General features: G+C 33.2%; 1 protein-coding gene and 1 long non-coding RNA gene across 2 annotated transcripts; both read left to right on the top strand.

Moving 5' to 3' along the window:
• The first annotated feature begins 490 nt into the window (after positions 1-490).
• LOC144842389 (uncharacterized) lies at positions 491-1,120 on the top strand. The gene is made up of 2 exons (XR_013612116.1): positions 491-598; positions 1,075-1,120. It is a non-coding gene; the product is annotated as an uncharacterized LOC144842389 (long non-coding RNA).
• A 142-nt stretch (positions 1,121-1,262) lies between these two features.
• LOC144843327 (uncharacterized) lies at positions 1,263-10,225 on the top strand. Its single transcript, XM_078700122.1, has 4 exons — positions 1,263-1,281; positions 1,597-1,641; positions 1,986-2,108; positions 7,676-10,225. Exons 1-4 carry the CDS (start codon positions 1,263-1,265, stop codon positions 8,212-8,214), a joined length of 726 nt encoding a protein of 241 aa, XP_078556248.1. The 3' UTR covers positions 8,215-10,225.
• The last annotated feature ends 6,793 nt before the right edge of the window (positions 10,226-17,018 follow it).

Below are 17,018 nucleotides of genomic sequence, written 5' to 3'. Positions count from 1 at the left end.
ATTGTGAGTGCTGCAGGTATTTAATAGCATTGGGGCAATGAACCCAACCTATAATTTTAAAAGCGTTTACTGTATAGTAGACAAATATGTTCATAACTGATTAAACTGCTATATAACTATTTTTTCTTGTTTTTTTTTTTTTGTGGATTTTACTTTTATGTTGAACCAAAGAAGCGATAAGGAAAATTTACCTTCATGACGTTTCGTCGACAATCTGTCAACTGCTTCAGGCTAAGGCCTGGGTTGGAATGGTCTGGTTTTGTGTAATTGACGCTGAACAGCGCCACCAGCCTTCTGGTTGGTATTGACGGTAGAGCGTCTCCGCCGGGCCCCTCCTGCTTCTACTTTTTCCAGCAAACTAGACGTTGGACTAACAGGAAGTAAACCTGGTAATTTATACTGTATATTGTTAATATTTTCTTTATAGGTAAACAATCAAGAAGTAAACGATCAAGAAGTAAACGATCAAGAAGTAAACGATCAAGAAGTCAACGATCAAGAAGTCAACGATCAAGAAGTCAACGATCAAGAAGTAAACGATCAAGAAGTAAACGATCAAGAAGTCTTGAAGCTGAACCATCCAGAAATGCAGCAGAAAGTATGTTTTATTTCAATCAAATTGGGGGTCTTAATATTCTACTTATTTAGGAAATCAGGACATCACTTATTACAGAATTACAAACAAATTTCCAACAAACCCATAATTTAGAAAGTTTTGTTATTTTAAGCTATATGATTACATAAATTAATCACTTCTTTTTTGTGGTAAAATCATCAAAGAAATTATAATGTAAACTAAAATCAAATTTGACAAACTTCTAACATTATTAAATACAATAATAATTAAAAATACCATATTTTGAGATATTTATAGTAAAGTAGTCTAATGTGTTTATGAACCGAACTTAATAGAGAACTGAGATATGACCTAGGACCAACACATCTTGTTGTTGGTCATCTGTAGTAATTTGGTTTGCAGGAAAAAAAATATATTAATTGTAAAAAATGTTATATAGTAATAGTATTCACCAACATGGATATTGTAATTACTGTCCTAAAATACTTTCTTTTTAGGTAAACAATCAAGAAGTGAAGCTGGATCATCAAGCAATGCAGAAAGTATGTTTTATTTCAATAAAGTTGGGGTCTTAATATTCTACTTATTTAGGCAATCTGGACTTTTATAAATTACAAACAAATTTCCAACAAACGCCTAAGTTAGAAAATGTTGCTATTTTAAGCAGTATATGAATACATAAATTATGTCACTTGTTTATTGTGGTAAAATCATCAAAGAAATTATAATGTAAATTCAAATCAAATTGTTCAATACAATACATTACCATAACATATTTTGAGATGTTTACAGTAAAGTAGTCTAATCTGTTTATGAACTGAACTTAATAGAGAACTTAGATATGTAATTACCTAGGACCAACACATCTTGTTGTTGGCCATCCATATAATTTCAGTGATAGGTCTGTAGTAATTTGGTCTGCAGGAAAAAAATTATATTAATTGTAAAAATTGTTATATAGTAATAGTATTCACCAACATGGATATTGTAATTACTGTCCTAAAATACTTTCTTTTTAGGTAAACAATCAAGAAGTGAAGCTGGATCATCAAGCAATGCAGAAAGTATGTTTATTTCAATAGGATTGGGGTGCCACTATTCTAATTGATTTGGGCTATAAGGACATCACCTTTTTAACTGAATTGGATTTCCTATAATTTATGTTACTGTAATACAATATCCTACAAACACATAATTTAGAAAGTTCTATTACTGTATTTCCTAGTTGTCCTTAAAAATAATTTCCAACAAACTCAGAATATATAAAGTGTATATTCTGTTTAGGGCATACTGTACGGCTACATAAGTAAGTACTTAGGCTACTTTATGATATTGAGACATAGACGTTGGACTAACAGGAAGTAAACCTGGTAATTTATACTGTATATTGTTAATATTTTCTTTATAGGTAAACAATCAAGAAGTAAACGATCAAGAAGTAAACGATCAAGAAGTAAACGATCAAGAAGTAAACGATCAAGAAGTAAACGATCAAGAAGTAAAGATGGATCATCCAGAAATGCAGCAGAAAGTATGTTTTATTTCAATAAAGTTGGGGTCTTAATATTCTACTTATTTAGGCAATCTGGACTTTTATAAATTACAAACAAATTTCCAACAAACGCCTAAGTTAGAAAATGTTGCTATTTTAAGCAGTATATTAATACATAAATTATGTCACTTGTTTATTGTGATAAAATCATCAAAGAAATTATAATGTAAATTAAAATCAAATTTGTAAAACTTTTAACATTGTTTAATACAATACATTACCATAACATATTTTGAGATGTTTACAGTAAAGTAGTCTAATCTGTTTATGAACTGAACTTAATAGAGAACTTAGATATGTAATTATCTAGGACCAACACATCTTGTTGTTGGTCATCCATATAATTTCAGTGATAGGTCTGTAGTAATTTGGTCTGCAAGAAAACAAGGCCAACAGCCATAAGTCGCGTGCTCTCAGAAAAAAATGAACTTTCAAAAAGTAATGTACTTTAAAACTTTTCTGTACATCAAAACAGTTCAAAAAGTACAGAAAAAGCGATAAAACGCAAAGTGATACCGGACCGACCGACCGACCGACATAGTTAAAACTTGTCTGTACATCAAAACAGTTCAAAAAGTACAGAAAAGCGATAAAACGCATAGGTAAACCATCAAGAAGTGAAGCTGGATCATCAAGCAATGCAGAAAGTATGTTTATTTCAATAGGATTGGGGTGCCACTATTCTAATTGATTTAGGCTATAAGGACACCACCTTTATAACTGAATTAGATTTCCTATAATGTATGCTACTGTAATACAATTTCCTACAAACACATAATTTAGAAAGTTCTGTAACTGTATTTCCTAGTTGTCCTTAAAAATAATTTCCAACTAACTCAGAATATATAAAGTGTATACTGTATGGCTACATAAGTAAGTACTACTTTATGATATTGAGACATAGACGTTGGACTAACAGTAAACATGGTAATTTATACTGTATTGTTAATATTTTCTTTATAGGTAAACGATCAAGAAGTAAACGATCAAGAAGTAAACGATCAAGAAGTAAACGATCAAGAAGTCATGAAGCTGGACCATCCAGAAATGCAGTAGAAAGTATGTTTTATTTCAATAATGTTAGGGTCTTAATATTCTACTTATTTAGGCAATTTGGACATCACTTTTATAAATTACAAAAAAAATTCCAACAAACGCCTAAGTTAGAAAGTTTTGTTATTTTAAGCTATGAATACATAAATTATGTCACTGGTAAAATCCTCAAAGAAATTATAATGTAAATTGAAATCAAATTTGTAAAACTTTAAACATTATTTAATACAATAATAATTACTAATATCATATTTTGAGATGTTTACAGTAAAGTAGTCTAATGTGTTTATGAACTGAACTTAATAGAGAACTTAGATTTGTAATGACCTCGTCATCCATATAATTTCAGATAGGCAAAAGAAACAAGAAAAAAATTCAACATTTATATTTTTTGACGATTTAAGTGTGTTTACTAGAAATGTTCGCGATTTTCCAGACTTACCCATTGACGGGTGTCACGAAACCTAAGACCACGAAAGCTAAGACCCCCTAAGACCTAAGATCACGAAAGCTTAAGTAGGTACCTAACATGAAAATTCAAACTTATTGAAACAGATCGAGTCATACATCAAAAAATTAAGAAAAAAATAGAAATTTAATAACACAAAAATAATTAAAATTCGTCAACATGGTAATTTTTTATAATTTTTTTAATTTTTTTTTTTTTTTCATAAAAAATCAGTATAGGCATTTCAATGCATAAGAAAAAAAAAGTGTGGCAATGAAGTGCAATATTCTTAAAAATTGTTTGAAAATTATTATTTAAATTTATTATTTTTCCAAACATGAATCTACCTCTTCTCAACAGCAACCAAACCCATTTACGTTATAACAACTTTTTCCCTACCCTCTGACAATTATTACAAATTGTCTTTCAGTCGAATTGATATTCACAAACATACTATACACACCCAAATCTACACCAGCTTGGGTAAAAACACGCACTCTGATTAGCCGCATTGTAAACTGACAACCTAGCGTACTAATATTCATACGGGTTATTGTTATTAATAAAAAATATTTATTTGCAATCTTTTAAAATCGCTGTATTCTAACAACTTTAGTACCAAAACATAATTGACATTGTTTTATTTTATTTCCTACTTTTTAAAACATATTTAGAGTGATTTAGAGTGAATATTATGTATACAAAGGAGTCGACATAGACCGTCAAAGGCCTATTCTTTAACCAGGGAGATACATCCCTGCGTTATCACTACATCCTATGCTATGCTAGGTAAACATGTGGAAAAAATACAAAATTTCAACATCTAAAAATTCCATTGTAACATCTATCAATATACACAAAACTTATGTCAAAATAATCGTAATAGCATGTAGTATATGGACTGAAACATGAAAATAATGGACTAACTCACTTTTTATGAAAAAAACACGTGTTTTGATGAGGTATATTTTCGAATCGTTGTAACTCATGAAATAAACATCAGAAAAAAGAAAAAAAATTTCCCAGCAGTAGAACAACTCCCTGTTGACATTTTGGTACCAATAATGTCATCATTAGCCAACCAGAAGTAATTTTAAAGATTTTTTTTAAAAGGACCTTCAGCGCGATCTGAATATCAGGTCACACTTTTTTGGCGACATCAAAAAGGGGCGTGTCACCATAAGTTGCAGGTACCTAGCTTAAGACCCAAGACCTAAGATTACAAATACAAACAAGTAAATTTACCTTTCGCACCTGCCTTGTATTTTAACTACAACATTTATTCTGAATACCACACCTTAGAATTAGCACTTTTATGAAAAAGAATCACATAAAAAGTAACAAATAAATTCTTAAATTGATGATTTTACAAACGTTTTTCTCGCACACAAACTGTTTCCGAATTTCGCATGACTAGAGGCCTACTCCATGTTCAATATTTTCGTTTCTATGGAACGTCAAAAGAGCAAAAATTATATAGAGGGCTGAAACTCTGTGGAGTCCATCTTATTCAACGCATTTTTTTAGTGAAAATCACGTTACTTGTTCATTTAATCATAATTTTAACATAGTAGGCCTAGGTTTAATTTATTAATGCTTGTTACCCTAAATATCATTAGATATTGTACCCACAACAGAATAAATTTAAAAAGGCGATTTAGAGGGCTATTCCCGTTACCTGTACCATACAAAGTTTTTTGTTTCGTTTTTTTTTCTGTTTTTATACTTGTACTATTATTGTTGCTCTTTTGGCGCTCCATAGAAAAAAAATATTGAGCATGGGGAGGAGTTACAGTATACAAAGAAACATGTCTGTAAAATCATAAATTTAAAGGATTTATTTATTTGTTTGTATGTGTTTCTCCTTCTTAAAGTACTTATAAGTCCTAATTTTAAGGTGTGGTATTCAGGATAAAGTTAGTTAACAAATTTGGAGTCAAAATACAAGGCAGGTGCGAAATAAAAACATCCTCTCCGAACTAACACAATGGAGTAAATATATACCAACAAACAACCCGTCAAGTTTGTTTGTTGTAAAGAAAAAATATACATTTACTCAACGGGCGATGTTTTGTGGTATTTAATTATATTTATGGATGGTAATAAATAAAACCTACTATGTTTAAAATGATGTATGGATAAACAAGTATTGTTTATAAGCTGTAGAATATCTTAGAATTTGTAATCTTAGGTCTTGGGTCTTAGCTTTGGTGATCTTAGGTTTCGTGACACCCGTCTATTATTGACCCGAAGAGTAGCTAGAAACATGATGTATGATGATTATAGTAATCCACTGGCCTAAAACTTGTACTCAAAGACGATGGTTAGTAAATCATAAAAGTTCATGAATTTAGGCGTTCATAAACGGCGGCCACAAATATCAGACCGCCTCGATACATAGTTAGTAGTGTGCCTAGCCTAGACAGCTAGGCATAGGCACCCTAATATAGGCATATTAATAGACCGCAGAATCACCACACAACGTCTCACACCGACACAACCCATCGCTTGTCACCCCACACCACAGAGGAACGTTTTGAGTGCGATATGGTTGAGCATGGATTTCTATTCTTTAATCCATGGTCTCACAAAGCACGAACATTTCTAGTAAACACATTTTTTAAATAAATCGAAAAAAATATAAATGTTTTTTCTTGTTTCTTTTGCCTATCTGGATATTTAAGAGTTTCTTCAAAATACCAGACTAAACATTTTGGCAAATTTAAACCTAATACAGGTCAAATTAGCAATTGAAGTGACGATACCTATCTCTTGTATGTTAACAACAGTGAAAACTCATTAAGTCATTAACTCATTAAATGTATTTACTCTGTTGTTCCTTTGTACATTTTTTATTTAATTGAGTTTAACCGTGACCAGCTTTCTGGTGATGATTTCTAATGATCCCACTCGACTTTTCGTTCCACGATCTAATCGGAAAGCTGGTGATGCTTTTTCTAACTTAAAACATAGTATTTTAGAATCTGATATTGTAAAACTTTTAAAGAATATTATATATATTATATATTTCACTTTTATTTCAAATATCAAAAGTCGACCATAATTACAACTCGTGGCTAAGAGCCAAATTGCGTGTAAAAATACATGTCATAACAAAAATATATATTTACATATAAAAACAAAGAAGTGAAGAGCAGTCGCAAGCTCGCAGGGGAGATAATTAAGAATTTAATAATTTGATGAAGTAGGGTATAGGGCTATTAGTAAATCTGGATGTTTTAGACGCTAGCTGGGTAATTTTGTTTTTATTTCTTAAATTCCTATCATGACAGCTATGTCTGGTCCGTGGGATTTAATCAGCAGTTTGTTTAATTTTGGGGAGATACTAAGATATTAAAGACAACTTAAGTGGTAAACTACTAAAAGAGTGTGCTGCCCAATTGGGTTATGTTTAACAAAAAATGTTTCAACATTCCCTAAGAGAATATGCTATACCAGCTATTTGTAAACACACCCTGATTGTACCAATTCCTAAAACAAATATAAGTGTGAAAACACTTAAAATTAATGATTACAGGCCTATTGTTATGATATTTCTGGGGAAATTTGTTAGTTAGTCATATAAAGCTAAAACCCCATGCAATTTGCAGCAATTCTAAATAAACAACTCTATACTATTAATAGAGGCTCACCCCAGGGCTGCATTCTGTCTTCTCTCTTATGTATCCTGTACACAAATGATTGTGGAAATAACACTGACTCCTGTAATATCTTAAAATATGCTGATGACACTGAATTGAATTTGAATTGAATTTTGAATTTGAATGACTTCACATGAGGTCTGAAAAACTCCCATGTACCACTGTATGAAGTGTTCAAGCATCTCCTGCAATAATTGATTTCACCACTTCAATCAGAGAGTGAACGCCGTAAAACTAAGCCTAGGCTCGTTTTTTGACGAACAATTACTTTTCTGAGAAGCAATGAAGCGTGATGGGATGTCAAATTGTTGTCCAGAATATGAATTTGTTTTGTGTATTTTGTTTTTGTATAATTCTATTTTGTTTTATGTCATTTTTTCCAGAATTGTCTGAATCTGAATATTCACAGTTGCTGGTTGATGTTTCAAATTGTTGGAAAAGGTTTAGCAACATTACTATGCTGAAAGTATTGCTATATGACTTTAACAAAATCAGTACAAGTGAAATTCAAAACAAAGATAACGTATTTGACTTGTTTAACTTACTCCGGAGTAGTGGTAAACTGAGTCCATCAAACATAGACATTATCGCAGAGGCTTCAGTCGTATGTGGGGTAGGAAACATTGAGGAAATTATCAAAAAGAAAATACCAACTTACCAATATCCTACGTCTAATGAGGTTAAAACAATCTCGAAATATCGAAGAAACGTAATCGAATTCGGAATTAAAGTAGGTAAAACCAACTTAAAAACAATAATGAACTTGGTTGGGCTTTCTCACAAAGAAACGGATACGTGGGATCTCATATTTCAACTAGTGCTTCATAACAAACTAACTTCTAAGAACAAGGATGAATTTGTTGAACTACTAAGACAAAATGAGATGATAAGGGAAGTTGAAGCGTTAAACACTTATACTTAAAATTAAAGAAGCCACAAGTAAACCTGTAAATTATCATATTGTTTAAAAGGCTACTGTGTAAGTGTTTATCGTAGTTAATTAATTAAGTCAAGATTTAATATAATTTTTTATGTGGGACGGGTGGTATTGAAAGCATTATTAAGCCAGAATGGAATTGACCAAAATTCAATTCCAATCAAACTTTTCAGATCATCGTAGAAAACTGTTACAATTCGGTAACATGGTTAACATTGACAACACGAGAACCATTGGACAATTGTATGGCATTGATTGAGAAACTGATCCATATTCATTAAGATTAGAAATGAAAGGCTATCCCACAGAAGGAGAGAAGATGAATGAATTCATTAAGAAACTTAGAGAATATGACATGATTAATGAAGTTGATGCTTTGACAAGTTTAGTATAGATAATTGATATTTCCATTCCTTCAATGACCCAAGTTAGACTACACAAACCAACTGTTGTGTTAGTAGCTCGCTTACCTGGATAAACCAACAATAGCCTTTCTCACTCGGAAGAGAGGAAAACATTACAAAACGAACTTTAACATACATAAACTTTGGGTTGGTTATCCTTACGTGATAGACGTTTAATGATTTTAATTTCCTTTATATTTCGTTGTTTTTATAATGTAACTTTTTGTAATACTGTAAACAATAATATTCATATCAATCAACGCCATCCTGAATTACTCACATTTGTCCACCCTTTTGCACGTACCGATACTTTAAAATATTCGTCTATCAACAATTTTCCTGTTATATGGTCATCACTACCCCCGATAATCAAAGATCAAGCAGTTACTCTTCCTTTGAAAAATTTCCTGTCGAAATTGAAAAAATATCTGCTTAATAAACGCTAACTTTATTTTAATTGTATAGGTGTATTTTAAATTGTGTAACACAGTTATACAAATAATTAAATTTGTAATATAATCTGTATATTTTATATTCATTTTTAACTTGTATTAAGTTGTATGTTACAGGGGTTGCGGACACAAATGTGTTATGGCGCTCTGTCGCTGTCGCAACCCCTGGACCGCTTGTTGTCGAATAAAGAAATGAAAATGAAAATGAAAAATGAAACATATAATGGTTATGGATAATGGTATAGTCCGTTTAAAAGCGACACACCCACCTAACACTGTCATAATTTCTTTTCGTAACGCTGTTGTGTGTGTACGTCTAAAAGAGACGAATTGAAGAATTCCTGGAATTCCTGAGTTGAACTATACTAAGAAGCAAAGATAACGAAGCTAAGTGTCGTACTCTGTTATCGCGCTAGTGAAATACGTGAATAAGTACAGGCTTTGCTATCAGTGATTCGTTGAAAATCGATATTTTAGGGTGTTGCCTAAAATAGAAAATAAGAGATACGTTTCAAGACGTTATTCTAGGCTAGAAAAAGACTAACTAGAATAGAAACTGATACGTTGAGATACGTTATCCTAGTGTTACACTAGGATAGAAATAGGGGTCCCACCTCAATGACCCAAGTTCTCCAAATATTATCATGTGTGATGTTTCTAATATTACAAATAAAGCATACATTTATTTACTTTTTATTCTACATGTAAACAACAATGAATGAAGAATATTCCATGCTAGTTTTTTTGCGCATTTTAAAGATATATTGTACACCTGAAAAAATAATTTTTGTTAAAGTCGAAATATTATGTGTAAATAATTATGAAGAACTGAATTTAGGTGTAATGCAGAACGTTAAAAAAAAGTACAATACCATTTTTAACGAATCTACTCAATGAATAGTGATTTGAACAGTTTCAGGGTGCACCTCTTTATTTATTCCATCAATTTAAACTGATAATCAATGTAATAATAATAGTGTAAATAATATAATTTGTGTATGCTTTCTGTATATACTATACATTTTTATATTTTATTTTTATATAATAATGTGTTTTTCTACTTTGTTGCTGACGTGTCTTTTTAATGTACCTGTTTTTAACCATGTTAATTTGGCATACCGGCCATGATAACAATTGATTTGAATAAACCATAATAAATAAATAAAAATATGTCGTACAATGTTATTCTGTATATTGCTTAAGCTTGTTCTCACTAGAGAGGCAACGCAAGAACATGGATGCAACACCGGCCAGTTGACGAATGACAAGCGACAGTTCGAATTTTCCATTGCTTGTGATTGGTTTAATTACTTAAATTGCATTACGTCCTTGTAATAGTGTGAACCAAGCATTGATTTTATAAATAACCTATAATATGTGTGGACAGCAATAGGCCTCAGACCCTATAACCTATGTACACACTGAGTACACATTTCTGGTGGGCAGATGACAAATCATGAAAAAGGGGTGCAGAATATAACTGTTCATATTAAAGCATTCTGGATTCCATCTACAGTATATGTTTGTAAAAGAAAATGTAAAGAATGCAGACTTAGTGTGAACTTAATAGCTATAATGAGTTTCTTAATTGGAAGTAAATTATGATCAAATAAATGTAAGTTCGAGTCTTTAAATGTGTAATATTACTTTTGATATTTGGAGTCAAAAACCAGATACAGTACTTCTGATCGGAGGAAAGGACAGAGAATGGTTTTGGGAGAGTTGGAGGGATCTTTAACCACATTTAAAGCACAGATAGATGTGGTCACGGAAGACTCCATTACATTTATAGGCAAACCGGACCAGTACCCCAATTCTGGACCACCTTTTATTAAAGATGAATTGTCCCTTTGACTAATTCCAAAAAAATATAAAAAAAAGATTTTGAAAAAAAAGTCATTTAAATCATTTAACTGAAATACAGACGTTTTTTGTTCAAAAAATAACTTTGACTTCCAGTCAAAGTTTTTGATCAAAACATATTTCATAATGCAACGCGCTTGTTTGGCTACTCTGTATGCATAATCATACAATTTTTTTCGCGATCTGTGTGAAAACACCTTCTCAACCGTGATGAGTTGTAAACAATCCTAATTAGCATCATGCCAAATGCATACTCGTTGTTTGGAATCTTTGTTTACTTTAGTTCGCGACGCGACGATTTTCCAGACGAAATGTAATCAAATTAATTTACCTGTTAATTACGTAAACTTGTTGTTTTTGTCCCGAATTTTCGACTTAAAGTGAATAACTTTAATATTACTTTGATATGGCCAATTTAAATTTAGAATATTTTGACCTTTATTTTTTGTGTTTCAAGGGACAATACATCTTTAAATTATTTTACCAATTTTTGGCCATACGTTAAAAACATATATAGGCCTATATATAATTAAATATAAAACAATTTAAAAATAAAAACGGATCATTATCACGATTTTTGATCCCTTTTCTCTTTTTACTCTTGGATCATATATTTATATATACAGTATATAAATATTGTTAGTAGCTCATGGTTCCATTTAAATAGCATGGTGCATGGACTTGTAGAAGGAAAATGTGTCTATAGATGTAAAGAGGAAGTATTTCAATTGGCGATGTCTACCCAAAAATCGGTGGAAGACTTGATGACTGGTGGAAATTGGATATTCACAAGGACCCTTTAGCGATAAGCTTCATCCAGTATACAGTATAACTAAACAAGGCAATATAGATGGCTGCAGTCGCGTGCTCATTAGTGTTTACCGACCGACCGACCAACCGACCTACCAACTGACCGAAATTGCTGAACATGTTTAAAAATGTTGAAATGTATAAAACATTTATGTTTTTTTAATTTACACGTGCGTAGCCTGTCACTTTTGACGTGCTCGTATAACGTAATTTTGAGATGAGTACGTGCGTAACAACATTAAACGCTCAGTGTGCGCAAAAATCTGCGCACTCCTGGCAATTTTGTAAACGCTTAAAATTGCCTGAAACGTGCTCTTATTTCATCAAAAATGAATTTTGAAAATTTTAAGCGCGCGTACGCATGCGTTACATGCGCTACGCACGTAATTGTATTGCCATATGATGATTTATGCCCTGAAATTTATGAGTACCAAATTTTATTTAATTGTGATTCATGGTTGTGAAAATATGATTACAAACGTGATTTCGTTAAATCGTGCGTAGACCGCGAAATTTGTTATTGCGCACCGTGAAAACATAACCACATCGATTCCTGGACATAAGGAATATACTGTGAAAAATTGACTTAGCTAGATTAAACTGATATCAAGATTAGGTCATATACAAGTTAGTGTTTACCGACCGACCAACCGACCAACCGACCGACATAGTGAGCTGTAGAGTCTCTGCTAAACAAAAAAACAACAAATTCTCCGAACTGAAAATGGTAATTTCCTAACTAGCCCTGTATGTCCAAAAGGCACAGTGTAATATTATTAGTGTCACCCCTCCACCAGTCTTGTTATAAGGAGGTCATAAGTCATAATAATTTGTCCTTAACTAATCACACTTTAAATGCGCCAAAGTACAGAGAAACTTATAAATGAGACATATCACAGTATATTACGCGTGAACTAGGCCAAAATTACCAGGAAATGCACGAGGAGAGGCTTAGAGAGGGGTAGTAACAAAGTGCGAGGCAGCGAGTCACGCGAGGCATGCGCGGCAAGTCACAAATTTATGCGAGGCATCGTTTTACCATTATCAAAAAACATTTCTCAAAGTTGCGAGGCAGGAAATCGCCGAAATTGAAGTGCCTAGGCCTAGGCCCACTAGTAGGCTAGTTCCATTTTGCACCTGCCTTGTATTTTAACTCGAAATTTGTTAACTAGCTTTATCCTGAATACCACACCTTAGAATTAGTAGGCCTACTTTAATGAAGAATAAATCCGTTAAATTTGTGATTTTACAGACGTTTTTCTCGTATACGGTTCTCGCGAATTTCGCACACTCAATGTTCAATATTTTGGTTTCTATGAAACGCCAAAAGAGCAAAATTAATTAGAGGGCTAAAAACTCTGTGGAATCTATATATTTAACGCATTATTTGGTGAAGATTTTGTCAGACGTCAGTAAGGAAAAATGTTACTGTTGATACTGTGCACGGCTTCGTTAACCTTTTAAAGAATACATAGAACAATTCATCATAATATCCTTAGTAGGATGTCCTAGGTGTAGGGTTAGGTAGTGATGTTGATTTAGGATCGATTATTATTCTTTGAAAACAGAACAGTATCACTATCAGTGGTAACATTATTACAGTATTTTTATTGACAGATTAACAAATATATTGAAATAAAACGTGTTTTTCACCAATAAATGCATGAGAAATTGACGGATTCCACTGAGTTTTAGTCCTCTATTATCGTAGAAACAAAATATTGAACATGCGTGAAATTCGCGAAAAGTGTGCGAGGAACACGCCTGTAAAATCATTAATTACCTCCGCCAAGGAGGTTATGTTTTCACCCCTGTATGTTTGTGTGTGTGTGTGTGTCTGTCTGTGAACAGCCTGGAGGCCACAGTTTTTATCCGATTCTCACCAAATGTGGCCACAATGATCTATGCCCCAAAAGCTCGGAAGAGTTCGAATTTGAGGGGAAAAGGTCATAGGTCAAGGTCACAACTAACAAAAAACTATTTTACTGCCTAGAGACCACAGTTTTTATCCAATTCTCACCAAACTTAGCCACAATGATCAATGACTCATCATATAATTGTGGTTACATTTTGAAGGGTCAGGGTTAAAGATCAAGGTCCACAAAAAAAAGAAATAAAAAATAATAATAATAAAAAAACCTCAGCGGGACTTGAACCAGGGATCTCAACTGTGAGAGGCTGGATACATAACCATTACACCAAACTCTCATCCACTACTTTGTAGTGTGCAGTTAGCCTATTTACACTTAAAACTAATAAAAAAAATTAAAAAAAAAAAACATTTTCGAGGGGAATTTCATGTAGGGGAATTTTACAGTAGGCGGAGGTTTGTACTCTCGGAGTACCCTCTAGTTTAGGGATTTATTTGTTACTTTTTATGTGATTCTTTCATTAAAGTACTCATGAGGTATACTTCTAAGGTGTGGTATTCACACGATAAAGCTGTTATCAAATTTGGAGTAAAAATACAAACGAAGGAAACTAGCGCCAGGTTTATTAGTACGTTACATGGAAAATAAATAAAATAAAAATCGTAATATACCTAGCCTACTAAAACAGGAATAATGTATCATTATTAAAATATTACACCAATTATTATTATATAACAATTGATTAAATTATTTTCTGCATAGGCCTCTGGGTTAGGGCTAAGCATATTAGCTAAAGTTTAATTTTAGGCCTAGTATTACGATTGTCAGACGTAAGTCTTTTTCACACGAGCTTCAGAATTCTCTCGCAATTTTTTTTGTTTGCGGCATTTTATTTGATCGGCATATCAGTTACCTTTTATTCATCGCCAGTTATTGAACTTGTCCTGGCCATCGCTGTTCATTTTATTTGCGAGAGAGGTACACGTGTTGATTTCCTAGATAATGGAATGTCTTTGGCACGCCGCTCAGAGAGAAGTCTGAAACCACGTGCTATATATAGGAGGGGAATAGCCACAAGGCCAAATTCTCTCAGGCAGAATCACTCCGCCGCTACTTGCTAAATAGTAAAGAGGGATTTTCCATCTCTCACTAGGTCTACCGGATCGAGGCGCGGGGGCGTGACAAAATATTATTTTCACTCTGCTATGCTCGAGAGACATGTTAAATTAATTGTAAAGTGAACACGCTCGAAATGCCAACAAACATGGCAGTCATTTGATGATAAGTGTCGCTATAACAATTGTTTATCGAAAGTTGAAGTGTCGTTCAGATTTTTAAAATATGGCGCATACCGAATTACGGATGCAAAACTTTTGAACAGTTTGGGAACTTTTGTAAAAGTAAAATTTGACACGATATGACTTGAATGAAAAAAACAATCGTTACATAAAAATAAACATGTTGAGTGTCTACACGAATCTATTTAGATACGCTAGGCCTATTATACAAATATAAGTAATTGATTATTATGCCTACAATATAGCATAATAGCACGTTAAGATATGCCTCGCACATTTTTGAAATTGTAAAATATATGCCTCGTATGCCTCGCACTTTTGGAAATGACAAATATTTGGCGTGCCTCGCATGCCTCGCTGCCTACGACTTTGCCAACACTCCTTAGAGAGCACGCTCAGTTTTTGACCAAACAAAAGGAATACAGAAAACCTTTTACGGTTAGTACCATGTATATAATAATAATAATTTAAAAATAAGATATAACATAATTCTACTGATAACTATGAACTTAAATTAGACAGGTCAGTTGTGGAATAGGTAGAAGAATAAACAAACCAGAAACGTTTACCGTAAATCTTCTAATTGTAACCCAGGGTTATTATTCTTTGATTGTTTTGTAGGGTGGGTTACCATTAGAAAGGGGTTACTATTAGAGTAGTGGGTTACTATTAGAAGATTTACGGTAGTTGAATAGTTTCGGGAAAGAAGTATAAAGTTGAGAGAAGGAAGTGAAAGTTGTTTAACATAACACACATAATGTTGGCCCTAAAAAAATAGCAAATATATTTCTTGATTTGGCACTTGTGTGCGGGGTGAAGACAGATAGAGAGAGATATATAGGTAATAAACATTTGCATAAACTACTCAGTTGCCATAATCAAAACTAAAGAGATATTGTACTGATAAAAGAAATGGAATCATTTAGTGAAAAAAAGTGTAGCCAAGCAACAGTCAAAGCCTGATGTGTTACTAGAGCCCCTTTCTCACTGACGTGCCTGCAATATACCGGTATGATGCTGGCGTCGTGCCGGTATCGTTACCGGCATATCGGACTATCGTGCCGGAAATATAACCGGTATATACCGGCTTTCTGTGAGAAAGGAGTCGGGCATATTCGGCCAATAAAAAGTCTGACAAAATAATCATTATTATTATTATTATTATTGTCTATCGATATGGCGGCGAATTTTAAGTTACAGATTATTGTCTTCCTTTATAGCATATTTATGCAATACATGCTATGTACAGTATATTGTGCATATATTATTTGTTTTTGTCTTTAATGATATGGTAGGCCTACTGGCCTTTAACGTTTTCAGCTTGCTTACGACTTGTTTTTTTGTCCGTTTTTTACGCCAACCACAGCCATGAAGCTTGCAAACAATATTAACGTAAACAGCTGCTGCTGCCGACCTTATTGTTCCATCCATTTTTCTACAAATTTCTTCTTGTCCCCTTATGTTAAGCAGCTCTCTTATCTCATTATCCCTCCAGTTCGACATTATTACTGTCAATTGAATTGAATCGGCGCCAAAGTGATACACTTGACCGCGCAAGGTGTCAAAGCCCCGACGGGGAATTAAAATATAACGGCGTTACGTTCTCACAGAATGCCCGTCTCACATTGCGGGGAATATCCCTAGAATATTACTAGGTCTAAAGCAGGTCATGTCGATTCCGGAATGATGCCGGAATGATGCCAAGACGACCCGTTCTCACAGAAAACCATACCGGCATGGTAATGGTATATTCCTGCAACATTCCTGGCACACAGCTCTGTGAGAAAGGGGCTCTGGTGAGAGATAATTAATTATATTGACATGAGATGAACTACTCAAATACAAAGAGTCATTTGAGGTTAGTATTGTATAATCAAAGGTAAGGAAGGGTAAATTTGAGGGAAGTGAATCGATAATTGCCACACAAATAACAGCCATATCTCCTGATGACACCTGGGGATAGATAAAAGTATAAACATGAAATACACAACTCAAACACAAAAAAGAGGAGGTTAGTATGAAATCAAAGGTAAACACAAGATACACTTTTATTGTAACATGCAATAAGATCACTAGGGCCGCCGTTTCCAC

This window comes from Antedon bifida, chromosome 5, assembly GCF_963402885.1.
Source record: "Antedon bifida chromosome 5, ecAntBifi1.1, whole genome shotgun sequence".
Taxonomy (NCBI): Eukaryota; Metazoa; Echinodermata; class Crinoidea; order Comatulida; family Antedonidae; genus Antedon; species Antedon bifida.
Note: the sequence above shows the minus strand (reverse complement) of the source record. Positions and strands in the feature narration are given on the sequence as shown.